The following is a 27,062-nucleotide window of genomic DNA, read 5'->3' on the forward strand; positions in this document are numbered from 1 at the left end:
TTATTGTGTATTTCTGAAATGATATTAGTTAGATTTATTTAGAATTATCTTGTAGACTACTAGATAATTAAAAATGGTTAACACAAATTACATGAGAAAATGCTGTTGTACAAAGTCATGCACCAGACCCTTGACGATTCTACGGCGGACCGAGTAAACGCGCTAGTGATTTTATTTTGTATGAGCTCCTCGACACCATATCACCAAATCCAGAAACGAGGAGAGCCAGCGCAAACATGACGGCTTCAAGCAGAGGGAGTAAAGCTATGGCTTCTTTAATTAGTGAGTTTGTTCAATCCAATTATCACTTTTGATAGACCTCAAGAGCACAGCTAAATATCTTAGGAACATCCACACGACATCCTCGAATATGCTCCGAATGCATCACCCATCTCAATCACTCCACCCGTCGAACCTACGCCGTCGCAGCGCCCATCCTAAAACCCCTCGATGGCCCTCCAATCATCGACACCAAAATCCAAAGTCTACATCCCGTCACCGTCTCACCGCAGGCCTCACAAGAATACAAATTAAAAGCCGGAGTCCTCCTCTCAAGACCGCCCCTTTTAACACGCTCCCTCACCTCCTTCGAAAAAGCATTCTTCTTCTACCAAAAGCGCCTCAACGAGCGCCTAGCCCTCCCCTTCTCCCGATACTTCTACTTCAAAAAAGACACACCCGCAGACGCGGATTGGAAACTCAAAGCCAAAGACCGTGGCGGTGCAGCGGCGAGAGATTTGGGCGGCTACAACGCATACGGGGAGTTCGGATGGAATGATGAGTTGTTAGTCGGTGACAAGCTCTCGGAAACGAGCACGGCGATTGATTTGCTGGTGAAGGATTCGTATGTGAGAGCTGTGGAAGGAAAGGATGGTGCTGCGGTGGAGGTCAAACCCGGAGAGGAACATGAACAGGATAATATCGTGGAGAAACCGCTACCTAGGAAGACGGAGGCGGATGTGAAGAAGCAGTTTCAGAGACTGGATCGCAAGTTGGAGCGGACGTTGTATTTGTGTGTGCAGAGGAAGAATGGTGGGTGGGGGTTTCCGGCTGGGGAGTTGATTGGGAGGGAGAATTTACATCAGGTTGGTTTATTCACACGGGTTTAAGGATCAATGCTAATATGGGTTTATAGGCTGCGGAACGTATCATCGTCCAAACAGCTGGTGTTAACATGAACACCTGGGTCGTAGGTAACGCTCCAATCGGCCACTACGTCCTCAAGCCCAAGGCTGCCACCGACGACAAACCAGCTTTAGTAGGAGAAAAGACATTTTTCATGAAAGGCAGGATAATGGCTGGACAAGCCAACTTGGCAGAGAACGTGTTCGGCTTGGGCGACTTCAAATGGTTGACTAAAGAGGAGATTCAGCGGTTGGTCAGTCCGAAATACTTTAGCTATGTTAAGAACATGCTTGCGGATCGGTAGATGGGAAGGACTTTGTATGTACGAAAGTGTATCATAGATCGGGAATTGTAGCATTTAGATGTTGTATGAAAATTGGTATGTCCGATATCGGGGTTTTGTGTGGTTTAGCTCAACGTCGGAGGTTCGTGATCTGACTATAATGTTTTCGAGTTTTATGTCAAGTCGAATCGGGTTTGTGGAATTGATGCTTTCTTGAAGCTAGTGGCTTGTTAATTGGTCTCATGTAAGTTGCTTATAGCTTTATATTTGTTTTGTGGATCAAGAGTGGGATTTGTGGTTTTGAGCGATTTGGTATGGGGATTGAGTTACTTCATCGATATATATAAGTATATCATGTCCCTCCTATCCAACTTATTGATTCAGGTATTGACTTCATTCAGATAGCAAAGCCAGTGGACTTTTATCCCATTGATGGGTTTTATCTCGACTCGAGACCAAACTCTAGACCTCGAATCACCATCCATAGCTGTCACGCGTTTTCGTGCATCAAATGTACACTTAGCTCAAGATATTGGTTACTCGAAATTCACGATACCGGTCACTTAACTTACGCTACCTCACGTCGCATCGCACTAATTCAACCTCAACTCACATCTCAACTCAACACCCACCTCCTGTCACTCACCTCACGTCTCCACTCACTCACAACCACAATGCCTCCCCCACCTCAGAACATCACCATCCTAGGCGCCGGAATAACAGGTCTCCAAACAGCCCTCACTCTGGCCACCGCCCCCTCACCCCCCTCATCCATAACCCTAATCGCCCAATACCTCCCCGGCAACACCCACCCAACCTACACCTCCCCCTGGGCAGGCGGCCATTGTACGTACCTCTCCCCATTACTCTCCTGTTCGACTCCTTCTCTCGGTGGCCATGAGAGAGTTGTATCCTCAAATACAGTTGTCGCTTAGAGCCACTAAGGAAAGCGTTTACTAACCCCCCCAGGGCGTTCACACGCCTCTTCCGCCCCCAAAGACGCACTCGCCCGCGCTTGGGACGCCAGGACATACGCCGTCTGGCGGAACCTCCTCGCTTTCGGCGATGGAACGCCGGGCACGGAAAAAGAGACGGTTGAGGAGAGAGAAAAGAGGATTGGATTGGGTGTACGAACGAGTTTCAACTACTGGGGCACCCACACACCCGAAACTGTTGCTCAAGGAGAAGGCCTCTGGTGGAGAGATGTCGTCGACGGTTTCGAGGTGTTGAGTGAGGAGGAACTGGGAAAGGGGGTGGTATTTGGGGTGAAGTACGAGAGTGTCTGTATTAACGTGCCACGGTATCTGGAGTACATGTTTGAGCGTGTGAAGAGGTGCGGTGTAAGGGTTATTAACACTACTTTTGAAACGGGCGCGGGATTGCGGGGTGTGGTTGATGATGTTAAAGTTATTTTGAAAAGAGAGGGACTGGAGAGTCCGGATATCATCATCAACGCCACAGGTCTCTCCGCCCGCCTATTCGCCGACGAAGACGAACAGGCAAATCTCACACCCATCCGTGGCCAAACCGTCCTCGTAAAAGGGGAAGCGAAAGCAGCAAGAACGATCACGCATTTCGGTCTCGAAGACGAAGTCGCGTATGTGATTCCTAGGGTTGGGAGCGGGACGACGATTTTGGGGGGGTGTAAACAGAGTGGGAATTCTGATGAGATGGTTGATGGGGCGTTGAGTGAGAGGATTTTGCGGAGGATTAGAGACTGGGGGATGGCGGATGAACTTTTGAGGTGGGAGGGAGGAGGGTTTGAGGTGCTGAGTGAGCAGGTGGGGTTTAGACCGGGACGGAGGGGAGGTGTGAGGTGTGAGGTTGAGGGAGGAGGGAGGGTGGGTGGTGTGTGGGTGGTTCATTGTTATGGACATGCGGGTGCGGGATTTCAAGCTAGTGTTGGGTGTGCGGAGGGGGTGCGGGAGATTATTAGAGGCGTGGGAGGTAGGGGGAAGGGGCGGGGAAGTAAGTTGTGAGGAAGATTTGTGAGTTGGGAGGGGTTGGGTAGGGTGATGTGAGATTGTTAGGCTGGGAAAAGGGGGGGATGTGAAGATGATTGAGTAGTGAGTATGTCTATTGCGATTCTGGAAGGAGAGATTAACGTATGTTGGAGTTGGGTAAAAGTTGAAGAACAAGGGATTGGTAGAAGCCGGAGGAAATGGAAATGATTAAAGATCGTTCGTGGTTGATGTAGTAGTTTTAGATTGTGTATTCTTATTACTACTATTTAATAATCACTTTTAAACGAGTCAAAGACTTTTAAATAGTAAATTGGCGATTGATAAGCTGAATAGGGTATAGGACATAGTAAGGTGAGCCATTTAAGTTAGAGGAGGTGGAAAAACATATTAACAGAAAAGTTAGAGAATATTTCTATCAATTCTTTGGGATTATAAACAAACGGTGTTTGCTTAATGTAGTAGTTCTAGATCTATGTGTTCTTGTTATTGCTAGTTGAATTACACTCAACATACAAGATTTAGAGACCTAAAGATGACTAAAACTTTGTGGCCATTGTGATTAACCTCGTTTCATGTGTTCCTGTCCTTGGAATTCAGAGAATCTGTGTTGAATAAGTGAAAAAACTCGTATGTTCGTGAGCTGGAGATGGGTTAGACTACGTAGTTGTATTTGTTAGGAAATAGGTTAGACTTAGATTAATTATTAATAGGTTTATTAACACAAAACTTGAAGGATGTAAAGATAACTGAGAAGTGTTTATAATTGGTTTAGTAATTTGCAGTTTACGCGTATTCTTCTTCTATAATCTCTTCCAACCCCGCTCCTTACCTATCTCATCTAACACAACGCTCATTTATTTCTCCCCTTCACACCTTTCCTTCCCCCCCAAAGTTCACAGGGGGATGTAGAGGTTCGCTCTATTTCAAAGCACTTTTTCCGCTTCCAAAGTTCATCCAACGAACCTCTGCATCCCCCGTGATGTATTCTACATCCTCTACTCGACACAATTTTTATAACTCCCAACATAGTGCACCGTTGCACTATTCCTTTCCTCCATTTATCTTTCGAGAAATCTAGACTCTAGTTTCTTGAGGAACATTTACCTGCGCTTGGTATAATTATCTCTGGTAGGGTAGCTGGATTCAAGTAGGTCACTCTTACAACCAGGCTTTCGTCATATGCCATCCCTTTTCCAAGAATGCAAAGGCCAATTTGTCTTGTTAACATCAGGGGTAATACATAGAAATACCATTCCACCAACCTGCTAAGAACGAGCCCATGTTTTCCCAAAATGATGTGTGTAAAATCCCACTAAAACATGTTGCGCTTGTACGCGATGACCAAGTCAGGTTCAACGTGTGTACCTGGCATTGCACACGCGTCAGTTGAAGGGCTCTAGATGGTATCCCATTTGTTTCTGCGTAGAACCCCCCAAATACCTCCACGAATCTTCCGTTCTAGGTCTTTCCACTCTCACAACCCCCCTCAACCAGCCGACTTCCCCACCATTCCGACACGAACCTCCGAAGGCCATGCCCAAGACCCCAGAATATCATCCCCCATCCCCCATCTCCATCTCCACGCCTCCCCGTCATATTCACATCACACTCAAACCCCCTACCCGCACTTGTTTGGAGTAGACCCAGCCCATCAAAATAGGATCCAAACTCCTAGTTAAAAACTCGCAATCTGCCGAATACCATGTGTGAAATGGAACAAGCCATGTTAACATTACGCAGAGAATTCCGAAGCATCCGGGAAATAGTGGGGTATCGAGTACAGTACAACCCAAACACAAGAATGTACGACGAACGGTCGACCCCGCCATGTAACGATCCTAAAAGTCAAATTCATAAATCAAACCTGCTTCCCCTCTGTCTGAATCCCTTTTTCTCGACATTTCGTTGGGGAACTTATTAGCTTACACGTTTTCTAAATCCTTGGTTACTGTATTTAATGCTCACATCATCACTCCCTCGACTGCCGTCCGTCATCTCAGAAGAAAATCACGCCAAGGAGTCATCAAACCAATGCAACTTTTAACATCTTGAATCCCCTTTTATATTTCATCGAATTCCAATACGGCAATGGTATCTAGATCAAACATCTGCTCTGCATCCCCCGACACAGCGGGATCGCACCAAATAAAGAAACAAACAGACCATAATCTCTAAAACTTCCTCTCGCAAGATCACCAACGACCTTGATTGCAGAAACGACATCTATCCCCGTGTGTATATCCAGACCAGAATGCCCGCTTTCAAAGAGATGGGACGACCGACAAAACGCCATTTTTCGATTGAATCTATCGCGGGTGCAACTCGTGAGGTTGCGTTTTCGCTGAAAGATTCACGCAGCACAATGATATACCAGCAAATTCGTTTAAGCTTCGGTCAGGATTGGGAGCTTCCCGCTCAATTGTGTGGATTGACTTAGTCGTCTTCGAGCATCCTGATGTCTGGCAGATGCCATTGACATGGCGGTAGCGGTGGCGGTAGCAGTGGAAGCCTTGAGTCCCTCTGAAACATCGCGTTTCTCGGTCTTGTCAAGTTTAGCAAGATTTTGTGGTTGTGTCTCCCCATCACGGTTGAACAAGTTTCGGAACATGTATACACCGCTTCCCTCTTGTCCTTCGGTCTCCTCGACAAATTTGCATGTACGTTGGTTCTTGAAGAAGGCGGTCCAGAAAGGTGTCTCGAGATCTGCCTTGTAGTGGACACCCATAACCTTCTTGATATGTTTTGAGGCCTCGCCCGCATTGTAGAATGGGATGGTGGAGATTAGGTGGTGGCAGACGTGAGTACCGATGATGTCGTGGAAGAGATGGGTATCGAGGAAACCGAGATCACGATCGATGGTGGCAGTGGCTCCGCGAGCAAAGTTCCAGGTGCTGTTGTCGTAGTGAGGCATGGATCCGTCGGTGTGTTGGAGGAAGGTGATGGCGACTAAAATGTTAGTTAAACTCCTAGATTACTTGCAGATAACTTACCGATCCAGTTGTTGACCCAGAGCCATGGAACACCCCAAAGAACGAGAACGTTGAAGCTTCCAAACATTTGTCCAGCCATGTACAGAGCACCGATCATCGCGGCAACACCAAGATCAGAAAGCATAATCAATGGAAGCTCATTCTTCTTGTAGAAAACGCTGTCCTCTCCGAAATAAAAGTGGGAGATTTTAGCACCCTTGGCGCCATCATACTTTTGTCCAGTCAAGTTGAAGAGGAGGTAACCTGGCCAGCCGAACAATTGGTGGATGACATCGTGCCAGAGAGCAGCAATTGGAGAGTCTTCTGCCAATTCAGCAAATTCAACCATGTTCTCCTTGGCCTTGCTTCCGAAATGAGTCTCGAGCCAGTCTTGTCTCTTGTGTGGGACGAAAGCGGTATCTCTGTCCATATTTCCGGTAGCCTTGTGATGTTGGCTGTGGGAAAGACGCCATGAGTGGAATGGGACGAGGAGGAAGGAATGCATGATCAATCCCATGGTGTAGTTGAGCATCTTGTTCTTGGAGAAAGCACCGTGTCCACATTCGTGTGCGAGAATCCAGATACCGGTGAAAACACATCCTGCAGCGAACCCATATGCCGACCAAGCAGCAAATCGAAGGTAGGCATTTGGGAGGAGGGGGATGTAAGTGACGGCGGCGTAGACCAGAAGGCTGTAGTAGAAGAAGTCGCGGACGACATACGCCATGGATCGGAGAATGGAAGGCTTGAAACACCATGCTGGGATGGCATCGTGGATTTCCTTCATGGTGAAGGTGGGCAATTCAAAAGAATTGCCGTGGAGATCGAGATGTTTGCCATCGCCAGGAGTGGACTTGGATTGGGTCATGGTGGTGGTAGCCATGTTGAATTTGTGTGGGATTTTATAAGAAGCAATTGAGATTTTGTTGGTGTGCTCCCGTCTATTCAATGAAGAAGAGACAATAATGGGAGGGGGAGGGAAAGGATGAGGAGAGGAGAGGAGAATTGATTCGAAAAGTCGGAGGAGAAGAAGAAAAGTCCAAGTGAAGGTGGTGGTGGTGGTGGTTGGTTTTATCTGGTGTCGGTGTCAGTTTCTGGTCCCCATCGGTCCTCTACTCCCCTATCAAGGGTCCTCTTGGCATGCCCCGACTCCCCTTGACCCCTACTCCCGCACCAAAACTCTGCATTTCTCAACACTTTTCACCCCCAAACCACCCAGACCACGCCTCGATGCCCGCGCTGAGGAACGTGCACGCAGATGGAATGCGTGGATAAAGGTGATGGTTCCCTTGGCAGCTCAGCTTAGGGTCGCTTCTGAGGATTCTGCCCCTCTGATGGTCCCCCGGACATCTCCTTTGAGCTGCTTCGGTCTCCATAAATCACATGGGAAAGTCGTTCGAGACTGCATTTTGAAACGGGAGAGACTAGAGGGGATGATCTGGCGATAGTAGGATACCTAGATAGGTAGACTAATGAATCAATTGATACGTTGGATTATGTGCTCGTGAAGTCGGTCTGCAGTCAAATGAATCTGACAGCTGCAGTAATAACCAGTTTAGGTTTGATAGTGCAATTGTCTCAATTCTCCTCAGCGGTTCTCACGTCTCTCCTGCATTCACCGCTTCAATCTGCCGCACACAACTCGAACCGAAGACTCCTCGCTCCCAGCTCGCACCAGCACAGCCCACTATCCTCTCGATACCCGTAGACGATTAAAATATTTTCACATGCCAAATCCTACGCTACTGCTCTCTTACGGTCGCCCATTCTGCTCCATCACAAGAGCCTCAATATCGGCGATGCGATTGTGGATCTCCCCTTTGATTTGGCCGATCACCACGGTGACCTCTTCATGCAGGAAGGGTCCTATTTCATGTTCCTGGCTTGACTCTGTTGATATTAGTACGGTGGCGAATAAACTTGGATCGTCAATTGGTGCGTCTTGAGTTGCTTGGAGCGCTCACCGCTTGACCTCGAATTTCCGTGTCGGAGGGGAAGATGATTTTTCCATGGTGGGGCTGTGAGTATGGTCTCGGCTACCGTACTCATCGAATTTCTCGCTCGCATTCTTCGACTTCACACAACATTTCCATCCTACATCCAATTCTTGATACCATGGCAATTTGCATATATCTTTTCATCTCACTTCCATCTTCCTATCTGTTTGCTGTCATGTCTTTTTCTCTTCCTCATCCCCAAGCTCCAACCTCCAAGCTCCAACCTCCAAGCTCCAACCTCCAAGCTCCAACCTCCAAGCTCATCCCGTCCCACCAACATCTGACATACATACATGTCGAGAGCTGAATTTGGCATGTGCATGGTGCGATTCTCCCCAGCTTTGCAGTCTGCAGGTGCCAATGCCACACCGAACCAACAGTTGCTATTACATATTTCCAATTGGTCCTTCCAGCTGAGTTTCGCCTTGTCCCGGCTTTGCATCCAACTGGGGAGAATTGTTCCTTTTCATGTATTTCTAATTGGCGGAAGTGGAACGAGAATTCTGCTTGAATTGCTTTTCACGGCGGCTTGGTGGACGGCTCAGATATGCCTGCTCGAATTCAAACGATAAAATACTTCTCACCGAGGTGCTTATCGCGTCCGAGGTTTGAGGAGGTCTCTCCGAGTGGTAGTTACCCCGGATTATGACGATCATTTGATGTCAATAAGGCTCGATGCGGCGGGAGAAGACAGTTCAGACATGTGAAAAATGAGGCTACCACTCGGATATTTTTGTCTTGCATGTTTGGCTGATGAAAACCGAGGAAAACCATTGATTTCATTTACCAATCACATAAAGTCCACAATCTTTCTATCACAAAACTCTACAAACTCCCTAGCACTCATGGTATCAAGCAAGTCTACTCTAGGACTCGGATGAATGCGACCCCACGGCAAGATGTACTTTCCACCATCATGAATATTCAATTTCTTCGATAGACCAGCCCATAATGCTGTATACGCTCCCATCCGAGCATGATACAAGATTGGGGAAAACAGAATTCCAACGATAGCTGGCATATGACGGAGGAGTCCCGTTTTCATATTTCCTGGGTTGATGGTCAAGCTGAGGATGCCATCTGCGTCGGCACCAACTTGGGTCGCCAGATGGCTCGCAAGAAACCAGTTACTAAGCTTCGTTTTCAAGTAGTTGTACTGTTGGTTCTTGGAGATTGTCGTGAGCTCTTTGAGACTGATGCCTTCTTTTGATACAGACAGATCGACAATGATTGAGGATGTCCAAATCACTCGCACCGCACCTGGTGATTGTAAGACATTGCCTGTCTTTCGCATGATCGGCAGTAAAAGTTGGGTAAGCAGATGCGGTCCTAAGCAATTTGTAGCCATCTGAAGCTCGTCGCCTTGGACTGATATGGAGCCTGGAGGTGGATTGGAAACACCTGCATTGTTGAAGAGGACGTCAAGTCGAGTCTCAACCGACGTGAACCTCTCTACGGCAGGTTTGATGGTGGCCAGATTGTCCAGCGATAATTCCAGAAAAACCAGTTTGCCGGGCAAGGACTTGTTATTCATCTCAAGCCTCTTGATATATGATATTGCTTCTTGTGCCTTTTCTTTGGAGCGACCAGCAAGATAAACGGTTCCGCCAGCTTGGTATAAAATCGTGCATAGTTCCTTGCCAACTCCTGAATAACCTCCAGTCACTATGAAGACTTTTCCTGCTTGATTCGGTAGGTCTGCTTCTGTCAATGTCGGACTTGGAGGAAAGAATTGTGAGAACGTAACACCCATGGTGGAGGCTTACGAACAGTAGGAGAAGGATGATATATAAAATGGATAGTGAGCACAAGTGAAAAGGTCTTCAAATGTTTGGCTGAGCAAAGAGAATCAATTAGCTGGCAACGGCTTTATTTTCAACATCACAGACGATGTATGTCGGTGCTTATCCAGATATTACTAGCATGACGATCGCTTGTTGGTACGGTAAAACCAACAAGACATCACCCGCAACATCAACCCCACAATACTCGAGTACATCAGCGATCATCATGGGAACCCGTTTCTCCCGACTTTACATCTACAAGAGATTCGTGTTCTTTATCATTAAAACCCTATAACGAATAACACAATGGGGTCACTTTTTTCTACCCACTGTGTTTGGTTTGCACCGCATACCTTTGCCACAAGTGCATTTATTGCTGTATATTAGTCGGATCTTCCTGTATAGTTCCTACTCACTCCGCTACCAGGTGTCAACATTCGTACTCTGTAATGCCATTTATAACGTCTACTTTCACCCGCGTAGGCAATATCCGAGTATGTCATTGCCTATCTTCGAAACTTTCTTTTGATCATGTCATCACGTCCTTTGAACGAGCCGCTTCATTATATCCCGTCTTAGGAGGGCTATTATACAAAAAGACCAAACCTTTACACGACAAATATAGTAGTATAGTTGAAAATACGCTAAATACTCTATTATACACTACCTTTCGCGCTTGGAAAGGTGTAGTCGTTGTCTCTCGCCCATCGATATCTTGTTAATTTGAGTGCCACAGATGTCCATAGTTTGAAAGCGGACAGAACCGAGCTAGCAAAAGACCCTAGTTATTTTCTTAGAGTTAAGCCCGTCGATAATACTAGTATGTATTGTCATCTATCTGAATTACGGAATCTTAAGTTTTTGGAGCTACAAATCAAGCAGAACACACACATATTAGGAAGCATTTTCAACCTACATTTTCCGGCAGTATACTACTAGAGTAGGAACCTCTTCTCACTCATTATTTTGATGTGCTTATTACGTAGTTGGGACGACGTATTGATGGCCATACGAATGGTAAAGTTAATGTAATAGCTTTCTGTAATTCTACGACTTTCGATATCGTTAGGTACACCTATTGTGTCTTTTTCAGCTCTTCTATTCTATAACTATAAGGTCCCTAACGATATATCTAGCAACCTCGCTCTCGGAGAACCCTTCGGCGCATTAAAGAGTAGTGAATATCCCAAATTAATTAGATTAACTATTCTCCATTCCAATTCCTCTTCCTACACTACTATTAACCTACCTCGGAACATGTTCGAATCCACTAAACTCGTCAAAGTCCCCCGTTTCGCCCCCGAATTCCAGCTTTAAGCGCGATCTACCAAGGAGTTCAGCATACTGTATTATCCCCTCCATCGCCGCCAAACGTCGAGAACAATTGAAATCCGTCCGTCAAAAAAGTCGAAAGTCGGTTTACTCGTCAAACCCCCTAGAATCTTTAATATCATATCTATATCTAAGAACCCACTTTATGCCCAAAACACCCACCCATATCCTCTCCAACCCCACCAAAACATCCCCTTACCCGCGCCAAAACCCCTCGTAAGCATACACATCCTCCTCGTGCCGGCTCGGAAACCTCAGCCGCACAACGTACTCCCTCCGCACACGGCTCGAACGTATCTAGATTGAAATCCGCATCCTGAAGATATCACGCTCAGCGGATTACCGCTCTTGAAGCAGTGCGCGAGGAATTCGGTAGGTGTGATCCGCGCATACCTGATATTTTTCTGAGCGTTGCTGAGGGGGGCGTGGTTGTTTGATGAGTCTGTAGTGGGCGTGAGTCGGCAGGCTGCGTACGGAGGGAGGAGAATTCTGGGAGGTTAGGAGTGCGATTTGGTTAAGTAGTTAGACTATATAGTTAGGTGTAAGGAATACTCTTATGATAGAAGGGTCTTTCTATAAATCCTATCTACGGTTTTCCTCACTCGACATGTTTGATTTGATAATACACCCTAATACTAAAATATACCTAAATACTTAAATATACCTAAATACCTAGGTATACCTAACTCACACTAACTAAAGTAGCAGCTAATACTGTATTCTAGCGATAGGTAAGTGAAGAACTAGTACTACTGAGAAAGAGCATTAAGTAAATTTCGATATGGGGAAATTTGTTCCAATACGCCAGGATACGCTAGATGAGGGCCGGATCGTGGGATTTAATGATCGTGGACGTGCGGGAGGGAGCTATCTCGTTGCGGTTCCTGGAGAGGGAGACCCGGGGGTGGAGACGAGTGAATTTGGTAGAGTGGGAGTTTGTAACGGAAAGAGGATGATGGTGGGATCGATGGATATGTTGTTAAGGTAAGTAGTGGTTTAATTCACCTCACATTTCTATTCCCAGAGTAGTACACACAATTTAAATACGTTTTTACGTGCGTGGCTGCTGTAGCTTTTGGAAGAGAATTACACTTGAGTAGGTCGGTTGTTAAGGGGTTGTGAGAGGAAGAGGTATGTAATGTCGGTGATGATAGGTGAAGTTTAGGGCGTGTTTGAATACTGATAGATTGGATTTTACGTTAGATTCGGGAACGTGCAGAGTCTATCTAGTTTAATAACCTGTACCAACATAGCTTCTTCGACCCCTGAAATCCGTCCACATCACCCTCGTAATTCCGAAGAATTGTAACTACAATAAAAATATATCGAGAGTGTACAATCCCATTCCAGCTGTCTGAAAGAGAGTCATTTGACGAAACTACTATACATTTTCATTTTTCGTAGTCTGAGCTAATGTGACATAGAAGTAATTTCTCTTGACTCCAAGCCAGTAAAGTGTTGCAAGATAAGTATATTAAAATGTAAAGTAGATAATATCAATAACCTATAATTATTCTCCACTTAGACCTAATTACATTAACGTTAAGTAGGTAGCTACTAGCGAGAACTAGTTACCTAAAGAGCTAAGAGCGTCTCCTCTAACTCCTATCCCGGCGCTCATTATTTCCTCTTCCTCTACCTCCCCTACCCTGGCACTATCCGTACATCCTCGCTACCCTCGCACTACTTCCCCGTAGGAACACTCGCGACTCCACTCTACTCTACTCCAGATACCTCTAAACCATTACAAGGAAGCTGGGGTTTCCATTAACTTGTTGATTACGTTCCATTTGCTTGTAGGTACGAGGAGAAGGTGAGTAGTGGTAGATGATGGAAGACGAAAGTCCGACCTTTTTGAGACTTCTCGTGTCTAATAGTTGTTTGTAACATTTGATGTTGTAGACGCTCGAGTTGAAGGGACCGCATTATCTTAAAGTAAGATGATGCCCAATCAAACTGTTGCCCAGAGACATACAATTCTCAAACAGGATTTCGCTATAATCCTGTTTGGCTATTGAATCATCAAGTTTGCTGACAACATCCCACCCCCTCACCGCCACCACCCTGTCAGTTTCCTAGGTCTCCCCCCAAGATACCCAAAACACACGCCCGCAACCGCCACACACATCCCCGCAACAACAGCATTCAACCCGCCATACCCCATCCTCTCCTTCAGCAGCCCCGCCATCGCCGGCCCAATCGCCAACCCGGCACTAAACATCATCGAGTTCACCGCAAACATCTTCGCATACGGTCCTTCGGGCCCGAAAAGCTCCGGATTCGCAGCGTGGTACTTCCCAAACACCTCGCTAGCCTCGACGATGCTAGGCGTGCTGACAGACGAAATGCCAGGCGCGCAGACGGCCAGCAGGGCGGCGAGTTTGACGACCTCGGGAGTCCCGCCTGCGCGAACGGTGCGGAGTAGGAAGATGGGGATGGCGAGGTAGAGGAAGCCTAGCGTGCCGAAGATCTTGACGCCGTATCTGTCGACGCCTTTGCCGGCGAGAGGGCCGAAGATGAGACAGGGGAGGACGAGCGGGATGAAGATGAGGCCCGCGGAGAGGGGGGTGAAGTTGAAGAGGTCTTGCACGAGGAGGGGGATGGTGGCATCGAAGAGGGCGATGACGGTTGCTTGGGCGATGGAGACGAGTTGGGCTGTTAGGAGGCGGGGGGAGGTGAGGAGGATGTAGATGAATCCGTTTGGAGCCCAGCGGGGGAGTTTGGGTGGGAGGACGTAATTTCTCAAGTTCTCTTCTTCTTCATCTGAAGGTTTCGCGAGGAGTCGTGTGTTCTCGTCTGATTGCTCGTCGTTTGAAGCTGATTCCTCGTCCGTTCCGGAATCCTCAGCATATTCCCTTCCATATCTCTTCGCAACCTTCTTCTCAACCATAGCAAACCGCATCAAAATATCCAAACCCAACAATCCAAAGCCCATTCCAAAAACCGCATTGTTTCCAGCTTTCCCATATACAATCCCTCCCAGCACAGGCGCAAGCAGTTCCCCAACACTAACCACACTAAACATACTCCCAATCGCCGTCCCCAAATTCTCCCCGCCAACTGTATCCTTCACGAGTGCCATACCAACCGTCCACACCACAGCCGCGCTCGCACCCTGCAAAATGCGCGCCAATATCAAAACCCCAATCGTCTGTCCAAAACACAGCAATGTCGTGCTAGCTACGAGCGCCAGTAATCCACCGGTAAAAGGAATCTGTCTCGCAGGCAGGCGATCCGCGATAACCCCGGCAATTGGGGACAAGAGGACGGTAGCACCAGCATACGTGCCGAGGAGGATGGACGTGTACGATTGTATCTGATCGTGTGGGACATTGAGGCGGTCGCTGAGGATGAATGGGAGGATCGGGACGACGATGCCGTAGAGCCAGAGATCGGTGAAGAGGGCGAGTGCGACTGTGGTTAGTACGAAGCCGGTTGAGGAGCGGAATTTGAGAAAGATGGGAGGTTTAGATGTTGCCATTGCAATTGAAATTTTGGAAGGGGAAGTATCGTGGGGTAAGACGAAATGGTAATGCCAAATTGAACTGATGAGATGATGAAATACGATCTATTGATAACTGCAACTGAAAAGAGGAAGATGAGCAAATAGTGAACACAGATATAACCAACGAAATCTCGATTAAAGGCCTTCCTCATCCATGGACATTAGATATAAAAATATGCGGTCTGGATTTCAACGGGCGCCGTTGTTGGAAAAATTGAGTCAGGCCGAGGGGTCCAATGACGACAGAATCCTTAGAGCAAATTTTGGCGTGCACAAGGGGCTTGACGCTTATTCACGCTTGTCCAGATGCGGCGAAGTCGTATGTCGAAATTCAAGTTCATTGACATATGGTACACTGCAATGGACATCTCAATAGAAATATGATTCCAAATATTGTAACTCGTTTCCCGGATACTCACCGAGTACTTTCTAGAGACTACAAGTTATAATAAATGAGAGCTTATGATATAAGGAGAAAAGACTGGCATAACATCATTGTATATTTTTAAAATTTAAAGTCCGCTCTATCTGCTAAACGTAACTCTCCGTCAAAGCAAAAGATTGCTAAAGAATGGTCGTCATGTCCACACAACTTCCAAATCCCGCCGCACCAGAATGGAGGAATTTCCACCCTGTGCATCTCAACAATGTATACACGAACATATATCCTTCTCATATGGCTTTTCTTGCTATCAACGCACACAAAAAGACACCCACCCAGAACTCCATTTTCCCACGACCACATTTCATACACCAAAGCAATTGAAGTAAAGCTTTAACATGAATCCAATAAGATACGCAAAGAAAGTTTATCTCTGCTAATTGTTAGCATCCGTCACAATCGAAGAGAATTGTTCAACGCACCCTGCCCCGCCTTCCATTGACCGGCTGTTCCTGTTGCTGCATGCCATATCCAGCGCCTTGCATCCCCATACCGGCATATCCATACGCAGCACCTCCCATTTGCATATTATTGAAAAGTCCAGGTGGAGCAAATGGATTTTGGCCAAGCATTGGACTTGGAGTCATATTTGGAGGTTGAATGACACTGCCGCTCTGTCCTTGGTTCCTGAAATGATCAGGGGATGGGCTTGCGTTATTATAGAATCCAGCTTGTGGATAAAAGTTGCTCATTGGAGGATTGGTACGGGCCAAGAAGTTTTGCTGAAATTGCTGCATGCTCACAGGAGGGACAACATATCCATTTGCAGAGAACATTGGATTTTGCAGTCCATAGTTTTGTGCGAGATTAGAATCCATGCTTTCAGTGCGTTGCATACCCATTCCGGCATCATATTGAGCTGGCTGCATGCTAGGGAAGAATTGATTGGCATATTGAGGAGGGACGTGACCATTGACCTGGCTGTGATTCGATCCTGGACGTGTTCTCTCAACTGAGTGACTGGCAGATCTATGCTCGCTATGGTTGGGTCCAGTGCTACCATTTCTGGTAGACAAACCAACCTCATCCATAAGTCGTTTGTAGCCCTGTGCTGGTTGAGCCTTGAGTCTCAAGAGCACGTTTCGGACATTCTCAAATACTTGTGCTCGGATGGTATCATCGAAGAAAGGAGTGGTGAGGACCTTGAAGATAAGAGTGGCACCGCAAGCATGATCTGAGAGGATAGCCTCAAGCGTCTCGTCGTTAGGAGAGAAGAAGAGAGCTTTGTAGATAGCATCACGGGCTCCTGGTTCGGCTTTCTGGTTGATGACCTTCAGCACGGTGAGGTAAGCCACTTTATGAGTGCAAAGGTGGACCAGATGTGGCACAAGCTGTGGTGCCAGCACGGTCCTACGCTGTGGGAACGTGCATGTATCAAGAAACCATGTCAGTAACAGGGCGCCATTCTGGTTGGTGGCCAACTGGACACTGTGAAGGGCAATGGCCGCAGCGAGCAGTCGTTGTTGGTCCTTGGTCGAGTGGTGAGACTCAAGACAAGCTCTCATAGCCCGGGCACCAAATCTTCCTTCTGCAATCTTCCACATCTGGCTAAGCATAGCTTCAAATATGAAATCGTTGAAAGGAGACCCAAACTTCAAGCAGCACTGAAGCACGTAATTTCCATATTGATCAAGGAACAAAGGAACGGTGTATGGCTGGAGATTTGAGACGAGCATGCCCATTTGTCTTGGACTTCTTGAGCAATCGATTATTTTTTGTGCTGCCCAGGTACCATTCTTGTGAATACCAATCTCAGCCGAGTGTGGTGCAATCTCGGCAAGCATAGCATCTCTCATGTCATCAGAGCAGTGCTCGAATAACTTTTGCACAACAGTGTTTCCCAAGTAGTCAGGCGAAAGCTCAGCAATCTCAGGAAGCATTTCTGCAGCAATCCCTTCAATCTCAGCTTGCGACCAGCTCTGATTATCAATACGCTTGCGAATTTCTCGAAGTTTTGGCGCATCATGCACCCGATTTGGTGATGGCTCTGGAATAGGTGGAATCTCGGCCTCATATTTATCGTACATGATCGCATTATCAAGGCTCTGGGTTATCTTGATTTTGTCCTCGGGGCTTGCTCCAAATTCGCCAACAATATTGAGGATCTCAGCTTTCAGGTCTCGAAGTGCTGGCATGACCAATGGAGCAGTACCCGGGCGAGAGATCACGCCAGCGGTAGCACCTGGAGCTTCGGCACCACCATTGCTATTCTCCTTGGCAAATGGATCAGGACTTGGTGATGGGAAGGCCCCGTCATGTCCTGGGGTCCCGGATGGGGATGGCGGCTTTGCAAAGTTGATTCTGACAGGTCCAGCTCCTGGGAAGATCTCCTTTCCGTTCATTAATCCCTTGGCAGATATGGCACTTTCCAGATGCTCAAAGTTGACGAATCCACAGTTCTTGTGGGTTAGCACTCGAGCGGATATGATAGGGCCATGTGATTTAAACATTTCCATCAAGGTGGAGACGGTCGTTGAAGATGGAATGCTTCCAAGCCAAAGTGCTCTAGTTGGGCCTTCTTGACTATCATCGGGATTCAAATGTCCATCATTGCGGCTATTCGAGCGACCTAAAGTCATGGCAGCAACAGCCTCAGGCAAGCTTTCGTATTCTTGAGATTCTGAAATGTGGATATCAGAAGCATTAAGGCTACTATCAAGTCTGGATGCGGTAGGATAATAATTTCGAAGAAGTCTCGTGGCCGGAGACTCCAAAACACCAGCAGTTCTTGCTCTTGGTCTGTTGGATGAAGCCTGGTTTGCAAAAGCCTGAACGGCCAAGTTGTGCTGCTGAATCGCCGCATTTGTGGCCGCGAGCTGCATTTGCAGCTGTGCTTGCTGTGTCTCGTAAGGAGTCAAACCGCCACTGCCATAATCATCGTCGTCTTCTTCCTCGGCGTATTTCTCTTTTGCGTTAACGGAATATGATCGGAATCGGCTATTTGCTTTTGACATATCGGCAATGTTAGCAAGAAATGGGTTGACCAATTGAGCCCGGGGAGGTTGTGGGGTGTCTGCCAGTCCAAGATAATCCAAAGTTCTCATCTCGTTGTCCGCAGCTCCCTCCCTTGAAAATGATGATTGTGCGGGAGAACTTGGTCCATTGGAGCCCTGACTCTGAATGCTGGCTAGAGTGGATGTCCTCTCACGTCCTGATGCCCAGTTCGAAGAGAACACAGAGACGCCAAATGGAGACGTGGCACTAGGAGCGTATTGGCTTCGCTGGGGCATGGATCCAGCTCGCAGACGCGATAACAATGCTGCGTTACTTGCAGTGCTCGCATCTTGAATATCACCCAGATTTGGAGATGGCGATTTGAATGGACTTGGAGACGGTGTTGGGCGAGAGGTCTTTGCCATCAAAGAAGGCAACCCAGTCAATCCTGGAGCACCACCCGGGGAAAACCGGGATGGAACTGTACCTGCTCGAGCTCGTCTGGCTTGTGGAAGGCTTTCTGGTGTTGGCAGATGTGTAAAGTCTGGGAAACCGTCTGTAGGAGATTCGGGAATATTCTCGCGAAGGGGAGTCGAATTTCCGCTCGTGGGAGGTCCAGGGCCCCATACGTTGACTGGGACACCTTCTTGGGCCTGGATTTCTCGCGCTCTGTTTCATATTCTGTCAGCTAAGCCCGTCCGCCATCTGCAATTGCTGAAAGTTACCTTTTTGAATAGACTCTGCTGGAGCTGCCTAGATCATGCGAAGGAGAACCAGCCCCCGATCGCGTGTTGCCAGCCATCTTTCCTGCTGAGTTCAATCCGCCTGGCACACCGAATGGGGATCGTAGAGCGCTCGTGCTGGAGGCTTCTGTGGGAGAATTATTGGCCGTCGAGGAGTTTGATCGTGAAAGGCCAGCTGAGGGTTGTGGTAAATAGCCCAATGTGAGGTGCTCAGATCTTGCAGATGACATTATAGATTATTTGTTCCACCAAATAAACGCCCCCGTAACTCGTACAAGAGATGGTAGAAAGGGGCTGTCGGGCGAATATAGCGTTCCGTCAAATCCTTGTCCGCGACAGATTGCCAGCGTGATGGCAGTTAAGTGTGCGTGAATGCCGAGTGCTGATGCTTAAACAATAAAGGTCTGGGCCTCGGAGCTTTGGATCTCGTAAAGGAGGATATCGATGACGGCGGAAAAACAGTTTCTATCGATGAGATTCTGTTTTAATTACAAATAAAATCCTGATCCCGCAGTTGTTCGAGTATAGTCTCGTTCGATGACAGTGCGAAAGGGGAAGGCTGGTTTTTACTTTTCGAAGGAGGGTAGATAATGAGCCGAGAGGGATCGGTGGTCTGTGGCGCACACGAATCTGCAGATGTTGATACTGAGGTCTGTAGTGCGAGGATTAAGCAGTTCTCGAGAACAAGTATCTTTCCGATGTCGAGCAAAAAAAAGGGTGACGGGATGGCAGAGGACGCTGGCTGGTGATAACAGCGTTTCTCAATGTACAAGCCTCATTAAGAGAGAAGAAGTTCGGAAGGGGTGAGGATGGCGTGGTCGAGACCAATGTCGAAAAGGATTCAGACGGAAGAAAAGAGAGAGAAGGAAGGATCCGGCAATTATGCGGAGTCGATGGCGATGAGATGGGATCCCAAAGCTAAAAGGGAAGACGGCGAGCAGAAGAAAGAGAGAAGATGTGGTCAGGACTTTGGTGGTGGTGGTGGAGAGCCCAGGAGAGTTTGAGGATTTGGCAGGTCAGAAATAACTGGGGCGCACCAGGTTTTGCGAGCGAATTGCGTCGTCTACAACAACTCGCACGCTGTTTCATACCTCCAAGGTAAATTCCATTCAGGGGCTCTGCCTCCTCGCTTCTTCGACTGGAGTCCTGTGCCAACCTGGGAATGGCTCCCTCGCTCGGAGTCTTGAATGGCTCTCCTGACTGCACGCAGTGCATCGCAGACATTTTGGAGCGCCCAACCACGCGTCCGCGAGGCGAGAGCAGCGCGAAGATGCTGGTTGGGGTTGGTGATTGGTGCTTGACAGGTACTTCCTTGGTGGTTTTGTTCATTACGAAGGTTCAAGTTGCGTAGGAAATCAGTCACGTTACCGCTACCGACAGAATGGTGCAGCTTGCATTGGACAAGCTGATACTCTTCGAGACAGGACACTCAGATGAAATGACAATATTAATTCAGTTGACTTGATACAATATCATATACTCTGTTGAATGTTCTCAATAAGACCTTGTCGAGCTTCGTATAAGTCTGGTATTGCACTCCAGCTTTGAGGATATATTTCTTGGCATTTATATCTTGTCCACCACGACTCTCTATGTGAAACTATTTGGCGTCCGCCTCAAGACATGACAGGATAATCTTTCAGCACTCGAATGACGACAGTCGAACAGCATACATTGTCCTACCACCTCTACAGCCAACTTCACCTCCGACTCAGCCCTAGCATCGCCGTCCGAAGGGCCACGTCAAAATCCTAAAACTACTAGTATATTACTCGCACACGCTCCACAATCTACCTTTCGCATGATGAGCTGCTCCCTAGTTGAGTTCGTCAGACAACTTCGATGACATGAGACAGCGTTCGGCGACTATGGTTCTATGGATAGTACAACAACGTGCGGTACATGCACCAATGGTTCAATGCTTCGATGGGATCCTAGCCGAGGGAGGCTCTGGTAGAGGCGCGAAGCGTCTAGTGGTTAGTAACGCTGGAGGATCAACTATTGTTTGCGTAATGATTGTTGCTTACACGGTCTCACGTATGTCAATTGACATTGTTAGTTTGATGGTTGGCGCTTGGTTATTGGTTTGAACAAAGTCTTCTCGACAACCTGTGCAGCCAAGCAACGTGGTAAACTCAGTACAACTCGACAAAGACCTTTCCCTGCTACATATGGACGAAGCTTTCGCATCTAAACTTCTTTCTAGAAGAAGTCTCACATCTTCAAACAAAGTTTAGGTCCGACTCGGTGGAGTCGAAGGCCAGAAATAGAAGCGCAGATCTTATGCCATCCTATATTACGTCTCCACTTTGAGGACCTTCACGTCAATCCGGTTCCTACGGAAAGTATGGGGTTGAACGAAGAACAGCAGAACGCATCAACAACGACATGGAAACAGGCTCACGGTTTTAGCTGCTCGTATGGAAGCCATTTGGAACATTCTGTTGTCGAATGTTCTGAAGCAGAGACGAACCAAGTGGACTTGGAACTGCGTCCACCAAGTGAGCGTTGCGAACAAGAAGCTACGACAAACACAAAATAATAATGGCCGGTTATGTGTTCTCGTCTCATAACCAGCTTATGACTAGCTTCGGTACCTTTCAAGCTTTCAATTCATGCGATAAGTTTCACTGAAAGACAGTCCGTTTACATTTAGGAGAGTATGAAGAAAGCTTAGGTGTCCTCCTAAGTAATGTGTGTTCTAGATCTATCACGACTTCATCAATGAAATTGAGAGCAGCTCAATAGCACCAGCTAAGATTGTGATTAGCCCTGATTTGTATTAGGGGAAGATCTTGCTAAATAACTATATCGTCTGAAAGTTCTTTACAAGTTGGTGCTTCCTGAAGAAGCAACCATGCTATCGGTCGAGTTCATGTACTACCAACTAGAAGGTATATATAACAACGACTCCGTCAAATAGGAATTACATGGCGCAGCTACAGTCTTTCGGTTGATCCCGAATCTAGATATCTCATTTACTGGAAATGACTTACGAAATACACATGTTTACCAACTTCACTAAACAAATATCGATTTCGACTACCACTCAATCATCCCGCCCATAGGACCTCCACAAACTCACACTGCCCACATTTATGCAAAGCAAAATCACCAAAAACACAAGATCACGATTCGCGCTCCGTAAACAACATCACTCCCTCCAATAATGTCGTGCGAGCTGTCTTCCCCTGATTTCTTGCAGACAACGACAGTGCTGATCCCGAATCCGAAACAGGAACTCGGCCCCTGCGAAACCCCAAGTCCACCACCCACAAAGCCGGATCTCTGGGAGCGGCCTCAGGGATATGGTAACTCGGGCAAGTCGTGCCGTGGTGTGCACGCGATCGTTTTGAACAATTCACCTTACGTGGCATGTTTGGTTGAGAGCTTGGAAATACCAAGATGCGAAATAAAGTATGGTTTAGAGTGAAGGTATTTAGATACATTTTTGGATGCTGTAATAGGATCGCGCCAGCTAAATTGAGATACGTTGAGCGCCTCATTGCATCCGAGTCTGTATGCTGAAAATAGATGAACGACGAGGCTCCTTGCACATATGGCTTCGTGCGTCTAGACCGCGGAACCGGAACATTTTAATAATCACGTGGCTAAATTAGACGCGGTCGGCTCGCGAATCTCCACAGCCTTGCTAGTCAAGATTTGGCGTTGTTGACTTCAACGCCTGTCGGCAATTACAGCCTTGCAGTATCGAAATTCGGCGCAAGATGGAAAACTCTTAATCCCTGAGAATCCAGTACTTGAAAAGCACTGAGCTATGTGCAGCAATATCTAATCTAATTCACGATGCCCAGCGAAATAACAGAAGACACGACGATGCGCTCCGGGGCGGAAGAAGATGATGCACCATCAAATTCTGGTAGTGGCAGTGGAAGTGAGAGTGACGGGGAGGAGGAAAAGATAGAATGGCTGGCGACATCCAGGGCAAAACGGTCCACGGCGGGAAACAGACTTCATTCTTTAATACAACAAGAAGAACCTGATGATGAACTCGAACTTCTATTCGCAGAAGCAGACGACGACGAGGTTTTTGACGATGTTGAGATTGATTCTGATGTACAGATGGACTCATCTGATGACGATGACGATCAAGGGCCGGCAGCAGGCGCGGATGATTTGGAGGGGGAGAAGGAATTACAAAAGCAGAATAAAGCAGAACAGAAGGCGAAGCGGCGGAAATTGAATGATGGCATACCAAAATTGTACAGGAAAAAGGTCAAGATAGACCCTACAGCATCACAGGCACATACCATGGCACCAAGGCCAAAGAAAAAATCAGAACGAGCTTCATGGATACCAACACCAGAGGATGCGCCAACTCGAGCATCAGCAAGAGGGACGACGAAGCAGAGTAAACAGCAGTTACATCAACAGATGGTGGAAAGAGAGATCAAGAGACTAAAACAACTGAAGAGTATGGAGAAAGCTGCTGCGTTGAAGGAAGCTGCAAAAAAACCACCAATGACACAGGCCGATAGGTTGAAGCAAGCAGCCAAGGTGGAGAAAGCGAATGCCAAAAGTCTGAGTAAATGGGAAGAAATGGAGCAGCAGAGAGAGGAGGAGCAACGATTAAGGCTTGCGGCGTTGCAAAACAGAACACTAAAAGGGCCAGTAATTACATCTTGGAGTGGAATGGCAGAATGGGTGGGAGGGAAATTGAAAAAGGTTGGTAGGATATTTGTCACCAACGACGAGCCCAAGGCGAAGCCTACCACCAAGAAGAGAAAAGCTGCAGAGATGGAAGAGGCGGAGGCTGCAAAGTCGATCACGGTTTCAACGGAACCAAAAGCAGAATCTCAAGGACTTTCAATTACTACCCCATCAGAAACCGTCCAAGCCTCTGTTGAAAAAGACAATATTGATCCCTCCTTATTATCAATATCAAATCCTAAATCTTCATCAACCGCGTCAGCACTCCCAGATGATGCTACGCCAATACAAGAATCGCCAATTCTTGCACCACCAAGACCTCCTTCGCCAAAACAAGCGACTCCTGTTTCAGTAACTCCAGAACCACCAAGAGTATCATCAGTACTTGCTCCTCCACCAATGCATGGTCCATATCCTCCTCCGCCAATACCAGGTGGTCGCGTTTCTTCAGTCCTTGCTCCCCCACCAATGCATGGTCCAATTCCACCTTATCCTGGTTCAACTCCTTCCCATCCTGCCTTCAAACTCGCACCCCCAATCCAACCTCACTTTGATGGATCAACCCCTCTCCCCGGATTCGGATACAATTTCATGTCACCGCAACCGCAATATCCTACTCACCCCCCTCACCACCCTGCCATAATCCCTCCACCCCATTTCCAACCCCAGATCCAAGCTCCCACTCTCCCACCACCCCCTCCTCAATCCCTCACCCCTCCGCCTCCCACCACCGAAACAACAGCGATCCAATATCTCATCCTCACAAACTTCTCCCCCGAAAAGATTAAAGACAAAGAAATCCAAACCCAGATCCTCTTCCACGGTCAGAAATTCACCAAAGCACCCAACACCCTCCCTACCCCCGCCCGCTACCACCCGCTCTTCACAGACCCCCGCAAGGGCGCGAAGGCCGTCGAGGAAAAATGCGCCATCACGAGCTATGCGGCACGGTATAGGGATCCGAATACGGGACTACCGTATTGTAGTGGCCTAGCTTATAAACGGATTGAGCAGTTGACTGAGGGACGCTTTTTGTGGAGTGGGCTTCTGGGTGCGTATGTTGGGGCGAAGGGTGTTGCTGCTAGGGGGGTACCGGAGAGGTTTTTGGGCGAGGTGAAGGGCGAGGGCGGGAGTTATTGAGTATATACTTGAAGTGGGGCGGATTGTATGGTTCTGGGAGTTTGGGTGGGATTAGGACTTGGTTGTTGAAGGGGTTTGTATATATGGCGTTTGGTTAGCGAGAGCTTGTTGTGGAAAGCGAAATGGAGAGTATGTAGGTAAGGAATTCAAAATATGAATTATTCGGCGATATTTCCCATTTTGAATTCTGTAGTTTGGTTTCTTCCTGACCTTGAGAACAAAACCACCAACGCTCAGAGGACTCTTCTATGTTAAAGCAACTAACACCTAAGCCCAGATAAGACGTAACGAAGCTACACCTCTTCTGCTGTTAGCACTTAGTGATACCGTTAGGATTCAATTCGACGGACTGCATGTTGTTACTACCTGGTACTTGCACATGATTGATTTATCTGCTTTAGCCTTTACGATGACATGGACTTTTATTAATCTCTATCGCTTCACCGCGTAGATATCATATGATCCTTCAGTCTTCTGTTAGCATTTCAATTAAGTATACCAGACTCAGGAAAACCTACCAACCCACTCATTAAAGTCAATATCTTCAGACGGTTGTTCCGAAGACTCGTTCTCATCACCGCTTATAGCCTTCGCATTCGACTCTTGTGGCATGGCACAACAAGGCGGTTTTGCCGTCTTCTGCCCTCCAGCTCCCGAGTCGAGCAGAAGATCATTCTCCTTGTATATATTAAGATCACTCTTCTTATCAACTATCAAAACATCTGGCACGTAGGCTCTCATCAGTAAACATCCCACCAACACCCCAATCCCACACAAAAACTCACCACTAAACCCCGCCGCCCTCAAATACCCTTCATACTCCCCAACCTGGCTCGCGCCACTAATACAACCCACATACAAACTCATATCCCTCAACAACCGCTCCGGAATCGCCTTCCTCGCTAAGATATCACTCACAGCCAAACGCCCTCCTGGTTTGAGAAGCCGGTGGATTTCGCTGAATACAAGCGGTTTGTCGCTCTCAGGCACGAGATTGATCACGCAGTTGCTTATGACACAATCGCTTGAGTTCGAGGCGAGAGGGATGGATGTTATAACTGATTCGACGAACTTTACGTTCGTGATGGCGGATTTCGAGGCGTTTGAGCGCGCGCGGTCTAGCATGTCCTATAGTTTCATTAGGAAGTGAAGTAGACAGAAAAGACAGGGTAGCGGACGGCGCTCATATCAACTCCAATTGCCAGTCCACTCCCCCCGACTTTGCGCGCAGCGAGAAAAACGTCAAAGCCAGCGCCACAGCCGAGATCGACTACCGTTTCTCCCTATATGTGACTTAATCAGTCGAAATCGTTCTCGTCCCGGGGACATGTACTTCCTTAAGTCCAGCCAGCGCAAGCGGGTTTCCGCAGCTGACGCCGAGATTCGCACCGGACGGGATGGTGGACAGTTCGTCGAGGGAATAGCCGAATGATAAGGCGACTTTTTGGCATTCGTTTGAGTGCTTCTCGTTTGTCTCGCGGGCGAGCTTCGAGTAGTGGGTGTTTACTTGGGAGGAGATTGAGGATGTCATTGTTAGGCAAGAGATTTGGCGATGGGTCGTCAATCCTTTTACAGATTCGGTAAGGGTTGAAGTTGGTGATAGTGGGTTATTCTTAGGGAATGTTTGGTTTGGTTTTGTGAGATGCTGATGGTTTGATGACAACAAGCAAGCGATGTGACGCATGTCGATTGAGGGGTGAAGGGACCAATGAAATGTTGCGGCAATGTCACTGCTTTCGAAACGATATGGTATTGACAACCTCGCGGTCGCCAAGATGAGTTCTGACCTACAAAGGCTTCATAATATCACCACCTCTATTGAGAATTTGAGCAGAGCTCCGAACCTCGATAAGTAATAGATCGTACACAAAGTACGATGCTCACTCTCTTACTCTTTCACCGCATCTAAAGTTAAAAGAAGTTTGTTAATATACATCTATCTTAAAGATTTTTCTTTATGCCAATAAAATAAATATATACAGTGAAGCTTCTCGTCATTAATTCTGTTATCGAAAATTAGGTAGCGAGGTAGCGTGTAGCGTGTAACTTCTCGCTTTCGGTTTACTGCTTGTTTGGTCCCTATTAAAGGGGATTAAGCTAAGTATATATATATTGTCTATACAGTTATCTTTTATACCCGAAAATGAGTGCTATATTTAAGCAAGGTATAGTA

At 47.3% G+C, this 27,062-nt stretch overlaps 8 protein-coding genes across 8 annotated transcripts; 3 read left to right on the forward strand and 5 right to left on the reverse strand.

The window, feature by feature from the left end:
* Positions 1-236: 236 nt before the first annotated feature.
* Positions 237-1,429, forward strand: GLAREA_09932 (50S ribosomal subunit L30; the record flags this gene model as incomplete). Its single annotated transcript, XM_008086528.1, has 3 exons — positions 237-282; positions 346-1,085; positions 1,136-1,429. The coding sequence occupies 3 exons, from the start codon at positions 237-239 to the stop codon at positions 1,427-1,429; spliced, it is 1,080 nt and encodes a 359-aa protein (XP_008084719.1).
* Positions 1,430-2,082: 653 nt separating this feature from the next.
* GLAREA_09933 (Nucleotide-binding protein) lies at positions 2,083-3,387 on the forward strand (the record flags this gene model as incomplete). The annotated part of the gene is made up of 2 exons (XM_008086529.1): positions 2,083-2,254; positions 2,378-3,387. The coding sequence occupies 2 exons, from the start codon at positions 2,083-2,085 to the stop codon at positions 3,385-3,387; spliced, it is 1,182 nt and encodes a 393-aa protein (XP_008084720.1).
* A 2,368-nt stretch (positions 3,388-5,755) lies between these two features.
* Positions 5,756-7,224, reverse strand: GLAREA_09934 (uncharacterized protein; the record flags this gene model as incomplete). The annotated part of the gene is made up of 2 exons (XM_008086530.1): positions 5,756-6,318; positions 6,363-7,224. The coding sequence occupies 2 exons, from the start codon at positions 7,222-7,224 to the stop codon at positions 5,756-5,758; spliced, it is 1,425 nt and encodes a 474-aa protein (XP_008084721.1).
* A 1,904-nt stretch (positions 7,225-9,128) lies between these two features.
* GLAREA_09935 (NAD(P)-binding Rossmann-fold containing protein) lies at positions 9,129-10,091 on the reverse strand (the record flags this gene model as incomplete). Its single annotated transcript, XM_008086531.1, has 1 exon — positions 9,129-10,091. One exon carries the CDS (start codon positions 10,089-10,091, stop codon positions 9,129-9,131), a length of 963 nt encoding a protein of 320 aa, XP_008084722.1.
* A 3,413-nt stretch (positions 10,092-13,504) lies between these two features.
* On the reverse strand, positions 13,505-14,935 carry GLAREA_09936 (MFS general substrate transporter; the record flags this gene model as incomplete). Its single annotated transcript, XM_008086532.1, has 1 exon — positions 13,505-14,935. One exon carries the CDS (start codon positions 14,933-14,935, stop codon positions 13,505-13,507), a length of 1,431 nt encoding a protein of 476 aa, XP_008084723.1.
* Positions 14,936-15,768: 833 nt separating this feature from the next.
* Positions 15,769-19,308, reverse strand: GLAREA_09937 (ARM repeat-containing protein; the record flags this gene model as incomplete). Its single annotated transcript, XM_008086533.1, has 3 exons — positions 15,769-15,777; positions 15,824-19,004; positions 19,061-19,308. 3 exons carry the CDS (start codon positions 19,306-19,308, stop codon positions 15,769-15,771), a joined length of 3,438 nt encoding a protein of 1,145 aa, XP_008084724.1.
* A 3,577-nt stretch (positions 19,309-22,885) lies between these two features.
* On the forward strand, positions 22,886-24,889 carry GLAREA_09938 (uncharacterized protein; the record flags this gene model as incomplete). Its single annotated transcript, XM_008086534.1, has 1 exon — positions 22,886-24,889. The coding sequence occupies one exon, from the start codon at positions 22,886-22,888 to the stop codon at positions 24,887-24,889; it is 2,004 nt and encodes a 667-aa protein (XP_008084725.1).
* A 432-nt stretch (positions 24,890-25,321) lies between these two features.
* Positions 25,322-26,420, reverse strand: GLAREA_09939 (S-adenosyl-L-methionine-dependent methyltransferase; the record flags this gene model as incomplete). Its single annotated transcript, XM_008086535.1, has 4 exons — positions 25,322-25,353; positions 25,408-26,017; positions 26,068-26,172; positions 26,223-26,420. 4 exons carry the CDS (start codon positions 26,418-26,420, stop codon positions 25,322-25,324), a joined length of 945 nt encoding a protein of 314 aa, XP_008084726.1.
* Between the last annotated feature and the right edge of the window lie 642 nt (positions 26,421-27,062).

Source organism: Glarea lozoyensis (genome assembly GCF_000409485.1).
Source record: "Glarea lozoyensis ATCC 20868 chromosome Unknown GLAREA4, whole genome shotgun sequence".
NCBI classification, from domain to species: domain Eukaryota; kingdom Fungi; phylum Ascomycota; class Leotiomycetes; order Helotiales; family Helotiaceae; genus Glarea; species Glarea lozoyensis.